Source organism: Protopterus annectens, chromosome 2.part1 (assembly GCF_019279795.1).
Source record: "Protopterus annectens isolate FY-2018-M chromosome 2.part1, PAN1.0, whole genome shotgun sequence".
NCBI lineage: Eukaryota > Metazoa > Chordata > Ceratodontiformes > Protopteridae > Protopterus > Protopterus annectens.
Genome location: NC_056729.1, coordinates 1,425,690,937 through 1,425,706,466, shown reverse-complemented (window position 1 = coordinate 1,425,706,466; position 15,530 = coordinate 1,425,690,937). Strand labels below are relative to the sequence as shown.

Genomic DNA, 15,530 nt, shown 5'->3' with positions numbered 1-15,530 from the left:
TACTACAACCCAAAAACACAATAACTCCCAAATAAAGCAAAATAAGTAAATAGAATATTTCCCAAAATAAATATATATAAATACATTTTGAAGAAATCATCAAAACTATGTTACCAGGAAAAAATAGCAAATAAATAAATAAATATAAAAACTAACAGTACAAAGACAACTGAAATATCCTCAGAAGCAAACAAAAAACAGACTTCCAAACAATAACTCTGCTTACAAATTTAAGCAACCGAAGGTGCCTCATGAAGCTCAGTCCACATCATCAATTACAATACCACATCCATTCAGACCTCCACCCGACCTAAACTTTAAACCCACTGAAATCATATAAAAAAGTGATGAAAATGAAACAAAATCTACTTAAAAATCCTGATTAAAAATACAAGGAAAAATACGTAATTTATTAAGCCATAGAGCTCACTGTTTGTCTCCATGACAAACTTTAAATCTATGAGACATTATACACTGCCTCAACTAATCAAACATACATACATACATACAAAAATAAGAAAATACAAAGATAACTAACATAAATTAAGACTGCTACACCTCTCCCATACACAAAACCTATTTACTCCAGCACAAGGTTTGTCTAAACAAAAATATGTACAGTACTGCATCCCTACTATGGATCATCTAGACTAAATTATCCCACTCAAATTAATGGAAAATATTGCAAACAAAAAAACTGCATTTATAAAAAGATAAAGTCTTTCGGCTTTTCCCGGTTAGGGGTCGCCACAGCAGAACTCCGGTCCGCTAATGATTGGCAGTGGATTTTTACAGTGCCAAGTTGCCAGCCTGACGCCCAACCTTCAAAGAAGGCACACCCATTCAGGCATGAACCTACCTGCATGTCTTTAGACGTCACTCGACCACGGGGAGGACATACAGACTCCATGCAGAAGGCGCTCCAGCCGAGAATCGAACAGGAGAACCTCTTGCTGTGAGGCGACAATGCTAACCGTTGCACCACCGCGGCCACACTGCATACATAAAAAGATAAATGGAAAAAATGATGGCCCAAGGCTTCACAACTTTTTATGCATATATGCAGTTTTTTTGTTTGCAAAAGAACCAGGTATTCCATTTATTGCACACCATAATGCCACATATTCCATACATACATAAATATAAGTATTCTATAATATATATCCTAAAGGAGAGATAACTATCCCAGCCGAGTGTAGCCTCCCGGACATCTCAAATGCGCAGGTGAAAGCTGCTCTCTCTAAAGCTAAAAACACAGCATCAATGGGACCGGATGGTGTCCCCGGCTGTGTGCTACACGAGCTAAATGAGGAATTAAACCCGCACATAAAGCAGCTGTTTAATCTCAGCCTTACCACAGGATACGTGCCCAAGGAGTGGCGTACGGCAACTGTGGTCCCACTCCACAAAGGTGGCGCCTCTACGGACCCTGGTAATTACCGCCCCATAAGCTTAACAAGTCTGGTCTGCAAAGCTATAGAGAGGATCATAATGGAGCTCATAAACAAAGATATAGGGGACTTGCAGACATTGGACCCGACCCAGTTTGGCTTTGTCAAGGGAAGATCATGCCTTTTGAACTTGGTCGACTTCTTCGAAATAGTCACCAAGGCCATTGATGAGGGAAAGGCAGTCCATACAGCCTACCTTGACCTTGCAAAGGCTTTCGACACAATACACCACTCGGGTATTGTAGAAAAACTTACCAGCTTAAATGTAAACCCATATGTCACAAGATGGGTTGCAAACTGGCTTAAGGACAGAACCCACAGGGTTAGAGTTGCTGGCGCTGTGTCAGACTCCAAGCCGGTCACAAGTGGTGTCCCACAGGGCTCGGTCCTTGGCCCCCTATTGTTTGGCATCTACTTCTCAGAAGTACAGGCGAACATGGGAGGACTTTGGCTGACAAAGTTTGCAGATGACTGCAAACTGGGCGCCATAGTGGAAAGTGCATCGGACACGGATATCCTTCAGAAGGGACTCACTGAAACAGATAGCTGGTGCCAGAGCTATGACCTGAAGTTAAACGCCAAAAAATGTATAGTCATACCCTTCGGGAAAAACAAGGTAACCCCAAGCTACCATATAGGTGGCAATCCACTAAGCACAGAAGAGGTTATCAGGGACCTGGGGACCCAGGTTGACAGTGGCCTTTCTTTTGACACTCACATTGCTAAAGTGGTTAGAAAGACCTTCTACATTGCCCACCTGATCATGAAGGGATTCACATCCAGATCTAGTGAGGTCATTGTTCCCTGTACTCTTCACTTATCAGACCAATGATCGAGTACAATGCCCCATTCGGGATGTATCTCACCCGACATCTGCAGCAATTGGAGAGACCCCAAAAGTTCCTCACCAAAAGGATAAAGGGACTCCAAAATCTGTCATATGCTGCCAGATTGAAGAAACTCCAGCTCTATTCAGTCGCATACCGTCTGCTCAGAGGTGACATGTGCCTGACATACAAGGCCATGTCCAACCCGGAATTAATGGACATGCTCCACCTCAAAAATCCAAATCCACCAAAACCACTAGAGCAAGCGACTTAAACCTTAGCACGGATATAAATAGGACGTGCTGGAGGGATAGATTTATCACTCAGAGACTCCCTATGCTGTGGAATAAAATCCCGGTCCAAGTGAGGCAGAGCACCTCGCTGACTCTGTTCAAGAGAAATCTAGACCTGTGGATGGGAGATCGTAGGTTTACCCCGGGAATCATCTCTGGGTCACTGCTGGACAGAGGCACAACAAACTAATGGGCACAGTATTTTTTCATATAAGGGGTGGCGTAAGCCACAATAATTTGGGCTAGGCTTATAAATGCCTTAGGGCAGATAGCCTAGTATAAACCTATGAACCTATAATTTCATATATGTGTGTGTGTGTGTGTGTGTGTGTGTGTGTGTGTGTGTGTGTGTGTGTGTGTGTGTTTGTGTATGTATATATGCACAATATACAACTACATAACTAAATTGACAAAACTGTCATCAAGCATTGATTATTCATCAATGAACAAAATGGGAAATGAGATACTTCCTACCTCAATGCTACCCAGACTCACCATTTAACATGATCAGCAAGAGGAGGATAATCAATAATATGATCTGAAGAAGGCTGACTAGCCGAAAGCGCTAATCATTTAGAGCTCTCTTTCATTGGAAACCTTTTATGTTTTGTCTTTATTTTTAAATAAACAAAGTTTTTAGCTGTGGTGGTTCACCAGGAAGTTTTAACTACGCCTATTTAATTTTGATCTGTCTGGTGCACCTTTGGCAGTTTCTAGTTCCTCTCTACCTTTCCAGAATGTAATTACAGGGTTCTATCACCATCTACTGGCTGGTGGTATGACCCAGGTGAGTGATTCTGAGGTGCTATACAAGGCTCTCCAGGCACAGCACTTCTATACACACTGCAGACATGATCCTCAGCTACAGCCTCAGCAGGGATGGGATGAGCTGCAGGTACTTGATAAGCAAATGTGTCATCTGGTCCAGCAGTGTGCCAACAAAATGGGAAGTTTGCCTTCAGCATATGTTCCAGATACTGGACTTTATATATCTGAAACAAATATCAGAACTTGTGAAAGGAAGTGATCATGGCTGACTACAAGCCCATGTCTCCTGTGGTAGGCAGTCTAATTACTGTCACATTCAGCTTCCAGATTTTTGCAGAATGCCCAGATTTGTGCTTCATATTTTTGGTCTGTTCCTCACAAAGTTGGGGGCTTTCTGGATTTCTGAGACAAATCAGAGAGAATATAATTCACTAAATAATGACACGCACTTGAGTTTCAGATTTCATGTCCTTCAAAAAATACATAATACAACACCTTTTATTCTAGCAGCTTCTAAGTTTATGAGAGCAATATTTAAAATGTGTCCCTATTTTTGGGGCTTTGTCCTCCCATTACTTTTGGCTTTGTCCAGATGTTTTGTGGTCATATTTCAGAACTGTGAGAAGTACAAGTATAAGACGAGCAAATAACTAGAGAGGGAAAGGTAACAGAATAGAATGAGGCCAAGCAGAAGTTTGGACTGCAGATTAGAGACTGTCTTTCCTTCTTGAGATTGATAACAGAGTACAGACAAAGAGAAATGGATAGGGAAGTGTTAAGTGAAAGACCAGTTCAGCTAGAGCTTTAAGTTGAGTCTAGAACAGAAGCTGAAAGGGATCATTGTTAGGGCATATAACATAGTGAATGATAACTATAAGAATAAATCACAGAAGGTTAGAAAAGACTAGGAAAAGAGAATGAAAAGTCAATTTACAAAGGAAGAATGTGAGGACACCTGTATGTCTCCCAAGTGTGCAACCAAATCTAGAAGGTTTAGGATTTTTGATTGGAAGTGTTCTCATGGATATTTTTATACCCCAAGAAAACTTCAAAGAATTTTTCAACAATTAGACAGCAAATGCTGGAGGTGTGATGGAAAAGAGAGAGGTAATTGGGAACAAGTTTTTGGGAAGGTAATAAGTTGGCATATTTCAAAAGTTCCTTACAAGTTACTTTATCAGAAATGTTGCAGGAGCAAATGGTTTAACTAAGGAAAGGATTCTTTTGAGCTGGGACATCAGGTATGCATTGCCCAGACATAGTAAGGCCTTACTAAGTTTAATGATATTACCTGTCCAGAAAGCAGATACTAGATAATTGAAATCAATATCCAAACCAACTGCAATTGAAGTAGCAATTATTGCAAAGGAAATAAAGCAACTGGAGCTGGGTTCTTTAAACAAAGGATGAACAAATTACAGACAAAATAAATGGAATTTGTGGGAACAGCTCGTGCAGAATAATGTTCAGAAAGAGGAGGAGTGAGGTTTAAAGAAAAGCAGGAAATGAGCAATTTATTTACCTTTGGAGTGAAATATGTTTGTTAAAAAGAAAGCATATGTATAATGCATGAAAATAATGAAAATGTTAACATGGTTTGTATTCTTTTCTATTAATGTATGTACACGTATGTCATTGTTTAAAAATGTGAGCATTTAATGAAAGTACTTAAAAGTAAGTATAAGACATAACAGCAGCATATCACATCACAATCCCACACATACGTCTCCTTAGGTTCATGACAGGCAACAGGTAAATATGGGTCTCTTTCACATATGTCAATATATGCTGAATATGGAGGTTCCAAGTTGGGACACTCCGATTAGTGAGCAGGCACTGTAAGGTGCTGCAGTGTAACCCCATTACACACGAAATGACACAATATCATTTAAATATAATACCAGCAGCAAACTCTGCTACATCTGTCAAACTGTATACAACTAAGTAAAAGGAAACTAATGCATGACAATCATTAAAACATATAAATGAAAGGTCTTATCACTTTATACTTCATGGTTTAATGATTATCATGCTGCAATACTGCTGTATTTCATATTACTTGTTTATAAGTTAACCCCCTTTAAATGCTAATCTTGTGGTACAAATTCCATAGACACAGGTTACAGATATTTTGTTGTAAGAGTTTACAGGGACATCTGATGTAAAGAAAACCAGTATGCTTAAAGCATAGTTATTTAGACACCACATAATAAAACTCTAGGAACTTGCAACTGTCAAAATCATAAGTTATCATAACAAAAAAAAAAACATGCCGGTATCGTTCTCGATAGTTACTAAAAGAAATCCTTTATTCAACAGTTCTAAGCCAGTGTTAGCAGGATACCTAAGGAAAAGGAAGGGTAAAAATGATATAGTTTTGTAGGGAACTGTGTAAAAAAATAAACAAATGCAATAAATAAATACATATCTTAGATAAGAACACATGATGGTAACATATAGGGCATAAAACCAGCTGCTTTATTGTTACAAATTAAAATTACACATACTCATGCCTTGAAATACAATGTCACATTTAAAAAGTTACAGCAGTGGTTGTTAGCCTAGTATACAACTATAATTGCCCCATTATGCAGTTTTAGGATGGCATAAATTATAACAATATGCTCATCACTTAGAATAAGCATTAAGAGTATACTGTCAATCAAATATGATAAAAATTGCTTTTATTTCAGTTTCTGCTTATGTCTGTCCCTTAATTGGTCTGCAATCACAAAACACCTTTTTGAACCATTACTTTCATCCAGTGCTTATTACCTTGTTTCCAGGAAATATAGTTTCCATAATGATGAAACACTGTTCTCAGCATGTCTTTGGAGTTAAAACAAATAACATAACCATGACACTTCAGTATTCGCAGCAAGGTTTCCCTGCAAGGCACATAAACCCAATTATGGACACTACAGAGAAAAATGTTATGTAAATAACAGCACAAAATAAGCAGCGATTTCAATTTGATAATAAAAGCTAATATTTTCATAAACAGACTGCAATCACATTAAGTACAAACATATTATGACAATTCACAGCACAATGATTATTTTCAATATCTTCAGGCAACTGTATGTCAAACAAGAACTGTATGAACAATTTCATATGCCCCAAAAACACAATATTACATCATAATGTACAAAATGTGGAAAGCACTGAAAAGGGATTTGGAAAGAGAATAATCCTTGGTTGCCATTAGGGTCAACTATGAGAGAAAGGCTGAGAGGACAGTGGCTTGTACTCCTTCCACGAGTATGTGGGATCTACTGTTAACACATAATGTTTAGTAGTTGCCAATGTTTTAGTGGCAACAGCAGAAATGTGAGGATGTGGCAGCACATCATGGTGCAAATAAAGGAGCCAGCAATCATACCCATTAATGTCCACCACATATCACAACCTCATATGCATGGCCCAGATCTACAGCAGCAGCCTGCACTGATAGCAGATCAGTACACTTCCTTCCTCTGCCTCCTTCGTGTTCCCTAGCTTAGGCAATTTCACATTCAGTAAGGCTATGTTCTTCAGAAAGCTGGAAAGAGTAAAGGGCTTGTTTCTACTGCAGCCATCTCCATTTTGCTTGTTTCATCCAAGTGGGTAGGAAAGGTAGCTCCCCTCCCCAGAAAAGCCAATTAGGTTCATGGGAGGAGTACCTGATATGTCCAATGGTTGTGGCAGGCAACTATCATGATACCCTACACTAACCCTTTGGACTCACAAGTAAAGTCAGATAGGGTTGAAGGGTGCAGAGGAACAAGTGATGCAACAAGAGATTGCAAGTGCCCATGTAGCCAGGAGTTTCAAACATTTGCATATGCAGGGATGGTAAGGAAAGTCTAAAGATCATAGGTTTGACTGTCAAACTTATGACTTACTGGTCTTCAAAAAGGTTGATTCCTGTAACCCACTGCTGATAAGTTGTACATATATATATATATATATATATATACATATATATAGATATACACACACAAGCACACATACACACCCACACATACACGCATACATATGATGCACATATATATATATATGTATATATATATATATATATATATATATATATATATATGTATACAGGCAGTCCACCAGTTACAGGCATCCAACTTGCGGACAACCCATAGATAAGAACGGGCTGCTGCAATGTTGGAAATAAATAAAAAGCTTTAAAGTTGCGCAAATCGTACCTTAAAATGAAGAATTCTGTTCTACTTTCCTTTTCCCCATTTGTGAAGCTGCTTGCACCCCTTGTCAGAGCAGTTACTTCCGCCTTCATGAAGAATAAGAGATCCGATTGGTTAAGAGATCAATGTGTTGGCAATCTGATTGGTCAAGACTGCTGTCTTGAACAGTACACAGTACTGAAGCAGTTACTGTACTGTACAGTAAAATGGGCAAATGATATTGTGGCTCACTAGGGTCTAGGTAATAGTAGGAGGTCTGGCTGAGATCTGAAAGTTCAGGAAAGACGGGAAACATTCATGGGTGATGCCTGTAGTACAAAAATGTGAAGTGAAGCTTAAAAAGAAGTAAGTTTAACATATTTTCTTTCTGTATGGAACATTCTACTGTACTGTACTGTACTGTGTTGCAGTACAATAGAACATTCCATGTATATGTTTCAACTTACATACAAATTTGACTTAAAACAGACTAAAAAATGGATCTCGTCCTTAACTCGAGGACTGCCTGTATATATATATATATATATATATATATATATATACACACACACATATATATATATATCCCAACAATTGTGACCAAGCAACAACCACGAACCAACACTATATCCAGTATTAAGAATAGCAGGAACAAACTCCGTTTAGATAAAAAAATCAAGTAGTTTATTGCAGGTACCAGGTAAGCGCTTACACTACAGCTTCTTCAGACCGTTACATTTAAAAAATCTTTGCATCACCTTATATATAGATCACGTCTTATTCAATTATCTAATTAGTGTCTTAAAGTCAACTAGCTTTTTAGAACCTGACTAAATAACGTTCTCAACATAATAAATATCTACGCGGTGGTGGTGCATTGTCGCCTCCCAGTAAGATGCTGTCCGGTTCGATTCTCAGCTAGAGCGTGGGTCTTCTGCGTGGAGACATGCGTGAATGGGCGTACCTTCGTTGAAGGTTGTGCATCAGGGATGGCAACTCGGCATGTAAAAATCAACTGCCAATCATTAGTGGACCGGAGTTCCGCTGTGGCGACCCCTAACCGGGAAAAGCCGAAAGACGCAATAGAACAGATAGATTCATTTGCTAACTATGACACCTTCTATCAGACTATGCAGATACAAACACTACGTGTGTTTAAAAAATCTCTACAGTTCTTACTTATACAAAATGAAGTAAATGCGCATTTAAAAGCATCAGTAATGTACATTTCTATAAACTTAAACGTCATATTATTCATGATAACTGAAATGGAAAAAACACACCTACTCATACTATTAATGCTGTTAATACTATTATAAAACAAAACAATATTAAAAACAAGACCTAACGGTCTAAGCTAACGGTATGTTAACAGCATACAATATGAAGTTATTACAATGATCCCTATGTATTAAGGGTTTTTTCCTAAATGTCATCCCACAATCTGGGGTGACTTCTTTTATACTTCTATTTAGCAATTAAGCACCTGGATTTAAGAATGGGTCTCAGTGAAGCTCTTTCGTTGAGACCTTTACACTTATCAGCTCTCATTTTCAAAATCCAATTGATCTCCCTTTTTTCCGTGACATTTTTAATGTCACCTTCCCTTACCATAGGGATAATAGTATCAATAACCATAAAACTAAATGTGTGTTCCTCTCCACTTGTTTTAAAATGTTTGGCTAATGCATTGTTATTATGGCCTATTCTAATAGCATAGAGATGCTCTCTTATTCTAGTCTGGAAGGCTCTCTTTGTCTTCCCGATATAGAATGAACAACATTCATGACATTTAGTCAAATATACCACATGAGTACTACTACAATCTGCATTGACATAAAATTTAAAAACCTGTCCTGTGTCTGGGTGAATGAACTCACTCCCTGATTCTATATATATGCAGAAATTACATTTCCCACAAGGAGTTGTCCCTGTATGGTTCACGTGACTATTACTTATTCCCCGATGGCACAACATTCTTTTAAGATTGAATTTATTCTTGTATTGAAATCTTGGTTCATCGCCTACTATATCTCAGATTGTGGGATGACATTTAGGGAAAAAACCCTTAATACACAGGGATCATTGTAATAACTTCATATTGTATGCTGTTAACATACCATTAGCTTAGACCGTTAGGTCTTGTTTTTAAATATTGTTTTGTTTTATAATAGTATTGACAGCATTAATAGTATGAGTAGGTGTGTTTTTTCCCCATTTCTGTTTTCATGAATAATATGACGTTTAAGTTTATAGAAATGTACATTATTGATGCTTTTAAATGCGCATTTACTTCGTTTTGTATAAGTAAGAACTGTAGAGATTTTTTAAACACACATAGTGTTTGTATCTGCATATTCTGATAGAAGGTGTCATAGTTAGCAAATTAATCTATCTGTTCTATAATATTTATTATGTTGAGAACGTTATTTAGTCAGGTTCTAAAAAGCTAGTTGACTTTAAGACACTAATTAGATAATTGAATAAGACATGTGATCTATATATAAGGTGATGCAAAGATTTTAAAAATGTAACGGTCTGAAGAAGCTGTAGTGAAAGCGCTTACCTAGTACCTGCAATAAACTACTTGATTTTTTATCTAAACGGAGTTTGTTCCTGCTATTCTTAATACTGGATATAGTGTTGGTTCGTGGTTGTTGCTGGGTCACAATTGTTGGGATTTATATTGCATTAACTTTACTTGGCCAAGAAACATTTGCTCCGCTGAGTGTGACTATACTGCTTATATATATATATATATATATATATATATATATATATATATATATATATATAAATATGTGTGTGTGTACACACACACACACACACACACATATATATATATATATATATATATATATATATATATATATATACACATATATATTCATCCATCCTCAACCCCTTTTCCCCACTTTGCACATTAGGTCGGGTATATATATATATATATATATATATATATATATATATATATACATACATACTCCGTATTTCCCCGAAAATAAGACCGGCTCTTATACTCTTTCCCCTGCCAAAATATACATTAGGGGAAGCCTTATTTACACCCCTGTACAACAATCTATATTTATTAATTTATTCATGTACAAAAATCGACATTTATTCATGTACACAAATCGGCATTTATTCATGTACAAAAATCAACATTTATTCATGTACACAAATTGACATTTATTTGGTGCTTTTCTGTTATTGGGCAACAGTTCTAAGTAGCGTGTTAACAGTTGTGTGAGAAGTCTATATAAACAGTGCAACATACATTTCAACTTCAGAATATATACACCTTGGCTTTCACAGTGCATTATTTCATGCTTAACAGAAAGTGCAGTAAAATCTCAATACATGTATATTGGAGGAGGGAAATAAAACTGAAAGCAGAAGCAATCCATTCTGTCACCCCGATAAAGGAAAAGTTATTCAAATACAGTCATGTAAACTTCTTCTGGAACACTGTCATAAGTCTCCAACCCTCGAATTCCAGCCTGAATTTCTTACGACTCCATTTCCTGTAGAACAATTGGCCCCAATCTGTCATGCTAGCAATAAAGCTTTCCTTAAATGAGCACTGCTTGTCCAAGTAGCCTGCTCGTAGTGCATTGGCAACACAGCTGTCAGTGATTTTATCCCATGAATTTTTCACCCAAGTCACGACCTCTTTCAGGCTAGGCTTCACAAAGTTCCCATGCTGATTTCTCTCCATTCTATTTTCAATGTAGTCATTGAGTTCCATGCACAAATGGTCCTTGAATGGCTTGTTTATTGCGATATCAAGAGTCTGGAGATAGGCAGTCATACCTGTGGGAATCATTATTTGCCCTATTCTTCTCCGTGCAAGGAATTTCTTCATGTCTGTGTGATGAGTGCTGGCTGAATCCCAGACTAGCAGACCTCTTTTGCCACCTCGCAAAACAAGTGGCAGCATTACATCAATCCACTTCCTTATAACTGCTTGTGTGTACCAGGCTTTTTTGGTTTCAAGAATGTAAATGCCTGAAACACGTTCAGTCTTATCTATCTTGCCCTTACTAATGATTAGAGGTGGGGTTTTCTTTCCATCTAGACGAATTGTCAAAATACAGAAAACACGTGCACTCTCATAACCAGTGAAGCGAATGTAGATTCACAAGGCACCCCTCTGATTAATTGTTGTTTGAGATCCTTGGCCCATAAACACTGAAGTTTCATCCACAGCAATCATGTTGGAGAGTTGGTATTTAGAAACGTCAATGCCATCAACAAAGGACTTGAATGCAAGTGCATGTTTAATAACTTCAGTATCTTCCAGCTTGAACAGTGTTGTTGGTCTTCTTAGAGACAGTTCATATCGCTGAAGGAAGCCATCCAGCCAATGTTGCGATGCTTTGAATTCCTCTGGGGATATTTCTAACTGTAGTGCCATTGCAAGGGCAAATGCTTGAATATCAGCCCTGCGCACAACCAAAGCCTTTGCTTTCCTGTTAGCAATCCATTCAAAGATGATGTCTTCCAGCTCAGGAAATAATGGTTGCCGACCTGATCCACATTTGCACTTCTTAGCATTTTCCTTGTCGGCCTGTTGACTGAGGTTATCATACGCTACATGCCATTTTCGGACCATTCGGAAATCTAACTTCTTCTCTTTGCAGAAAGCCGTCAGATTCTTTCCCTGGGAGCCCTCCACAATTGTTTTCTTGTACTCGATGGAATAGTTCTTTCTTTTTGCACTCATCTTGTGTGGGGAGGGCTTAACTGAAGACGAGACCGGAGTGGCAACACAAAATGGCGACGGTTAAGAAGACACAACCACAGCCGTTCGTTATCAAGTGCGCGTGCTTTACGAGCGTTGTCTGTACTTTGACCAATCAAAGTACACCTGCCAATGTTTATGGGCCAAGGATCTCAACCGTCAAGTGTGAGTGATGATTAGGGTTACAGTAAGAATCATGGAGGACTCCCAGGGAAAGAATCTTACGACTTTCTGCAAAGAGAAGAAGTTGGGTGTCTGAATGGTCCGAAAATAGCGAGCAGAGTATGATAACCTCAGTCAACGGGTGTCAATAATATTATTTTATAATTCAACACGTCCGTCGTGTGTTGTTGGCAATCTTAACTGGGGCTTATTTTTGGGGTAGGGCTTATATCATGACAACCCTGGAAAACAAAGCTAGGCCTTATTCTCTGGTTAAGTTTTATTTACGAAGAAATATAGGTTCATAGGTAGGTACTAGGCTATCTGCCCGAGGGCATTTATAAGCCTAGCCAGAGTGTGTCAGCTTTCGCCACCCCATTGATTAATTAACTGAGCCTCTGTCAAGAAGAGCTAATGAAGTGATCCCAGGGGTGTATTTTCTGTTACCCATCCACTCGTCAAGGTTTCTCTTGAAGAGTGTTAGTGAGAGGCTCTGCCTAATGTAGTTAGGAATTTTGTTCCAAAGCATGGGGAGTCTCTGTGATAGAAATCTATCCCTCCAGCATGTTCTATTTATTGTTGTGGTGAGGTTTAGCTCACTAGAGCGAGTGGCTCGCAGTGACTTGGATTTCTTTAGGTGGATCATGTCCATCAATTCTGAGTTGAACATGGCTTTGTAAGTCAGGCAGAGATCACCTCTGAGTAAGCGATATGCAACTGAGTACAACCAGAGTTTTTCCAGTCGGGTTGCATAGGACATATGTTTGAGGCCAGTAATCCTCTTGGTGAGATACTTTTGTGGTCTTTCCAGCTGCTGGAAGTGTCTTGTGAGGTACATCCCAAATGGGGCATTGTACTCTATAATGGGTCTGATGAGTGACGAGTAGAGGGGCACTATAACCTCTTTATTTCTAGATACGAACCTGTTAGTAATTAGATGGGCCACATAGAAGGATTTCCAAACTACTTTGGCAATATGATTGTCAAAAGAGAAATTACTATCTACCTGGGTCCCCAGATCTCTTAGCACCTCTTCTGTATTAAGGGGGCTGCCACCTATGTAATAATTCGTGGGTGTTTTGCTTTTCCCAAATGGGATGACTATGCATTTTTTGGCATTTAGCTTGACGCCATGACTTTGACACCAGGTGTCCATCTCAGTAAGGCCCTTTTGGAAGATGTCTGTGTCAGCCGGAGAGTCAGTTATGGCTCCCAGTTTGCAGTCATCGGCGAACTTGGTTAGCCATAGTCCTCCTGTGTTTGCCTGTACTTATGAGAAGTATATGCCAAACAGTAGGGGTCCCAGGACTGAGTCTTGTGGGACACCACTTGTGACTGGTTTAGAGTCGAACCTGCAGCCTGCTATTCTTACCGTGTGAGTTCTGTCTGTAAGCCAGTTGGCATCCCATCTCATGACATAGGGGTTTATGTTCGGGCTGGTGAGTTTTTCTGTAATAGCCGAGTGGGGAATGGTGTCGAAAGCCTTGGCGAGGCCAGGGTAGGCTGTGTGAACAACCTTTCCCTTGTCTATGGCCTTGGTGACTGTTTCAAAGAAGTCAACCAGGTTTAGTAGGCATGATCTGCCCTTAACAAAGCCGAACTGGGTGGGGTCAAGTGTATGGAGGTTCCCAATGTCTTTGTTAATAACTTCCATGATGATGTGCTCCATAGCCTTGCAGACCAGGCTAGTCAGGCTTATGGGCGATAGTTACCAGGGTCAGTTGTGGCCCCTCCTTTGTGGAATGGAATAACCATTGCTGTGCGCCATTCTATGGGCACGTGGCCTGTGGAGAGGCTGAGGTTGAACAGTGTGTTTAGATGGGGGGTTAGTTCGTCCTGTAGTTCGTGCAAGAAGCAGCCTGAGACACCATCTGGCCCCATTGACGCTGTGCTTTTGGCTTTTTAAAAGGCTGTTTTCACCTGTGCATCTGTGATTTCCGGGACACTACATTTTTCGGTATTGTTGTGGGCCCTTTTGGGGTGAGAGTGGGGTGAAGTATATATATATATAGATAGATATATATCTTCTTCTTCTTTCGGCTGCTCCCGTTAGGGGTCTCCACAGCAGATGAACTGTTTCTATTTCTTCCTGTCCTCTGCATATTGCTCTGTCACACCATCCACCTGCATGTCCTCTCTCACCACATCCATAAACCTATTTTCCTCTTTTCCTGTTACCTGGCAGCTTCATCCTTAGCATCCTTTTCCCAATATACTCTGCATCCCTCCTCAGCACATGTCTAAACCAATGTAATCTTGCCTCTCTGGCTTTGTCTCCAAACCTTCCAACCTGGGCTGACCCTCTAATATACTTATTCCTAATCCTGACCATCCTCGTAACACCCAGTGCAAATCTTAACATCTTCAACTCTGCCACGTCAAGCTCTGACTCCTGCCTTTTTGTCAGTGCCACTGTCACCAACCCATATAACGTAGATGGTCTCACTATCCTCTTGTAGACCCTCCCTTTCACTCTTACTGGTACTTGTCTGTCACAAATCACTCCTGACACTCTTCGCCACCCACTCCATCCTACCTGTACTCTCTTCTTCACCTCTCTTCCACACTCACCATTATTCTGAACTGTTGATCCCAAGTATTTAAACTCATCCGACTTCGCCACCTCTACTCCCTCCATCCTCACCATTCCTCTATCCTCCATCTGATTCACACACATATATTCTGTCTTACTCCTGCTGACCTTCATTCCTCTTCTCTCTAGAGCATATCTCCACCTCTCCAGGGTCTCCTCCACCTGTTCCCTACTCTCACTACAGATCACAATGTCATCTGCAAACATCATAGTCCACGGGGACTCCTGTCTGATCTCATCTGTCAACCTGTCCATCACCATTGCAACTAAGAAAAGACTCAGAGCTGATCCTTGATGTAATCCCACCTCCACCTTAAACGCATCCGTCACTCTGACCGCAGACCACACCGCTGTCACACTACCCTCGTACATATCCTGTACCACTCTTACATACTTCTCTGACACTCCCGACTTCCTCATACAATACCACAACTCCTCTCTAGGCACCCTGTTATATGCTTTCTCTAAATCCACAAAGACACAATGCAACTCCTTCTGACCTTCTCTGTACTTCTCCTTCAAC

The 15,530-nt window shown here is 39.6% G+C and overlaps 1 protein-coding gene across 1 annotated transcript in view; it reads right to left on the bottom strand.

Moving 5' to 3' along the window:
* LOC122794473 (DNA polymerase nu-like) overlaps positions 1-15,530 on the bottom strand; it is a 1,294,839-nt gene that overhangs the window by 311,407 nt on the left and 967,902 nt on the right. The window contains exon 8 of the mRNA XM_044062895.1: positions 6,115-6,227. Within this exon, the coding sequence (XP_043918830.1) occupies positions 6,115-6,227 (113 nt within the window). The remainder of the gene's footprint in view (positions 1-6,114; positions 6,228-15,530) is intronic.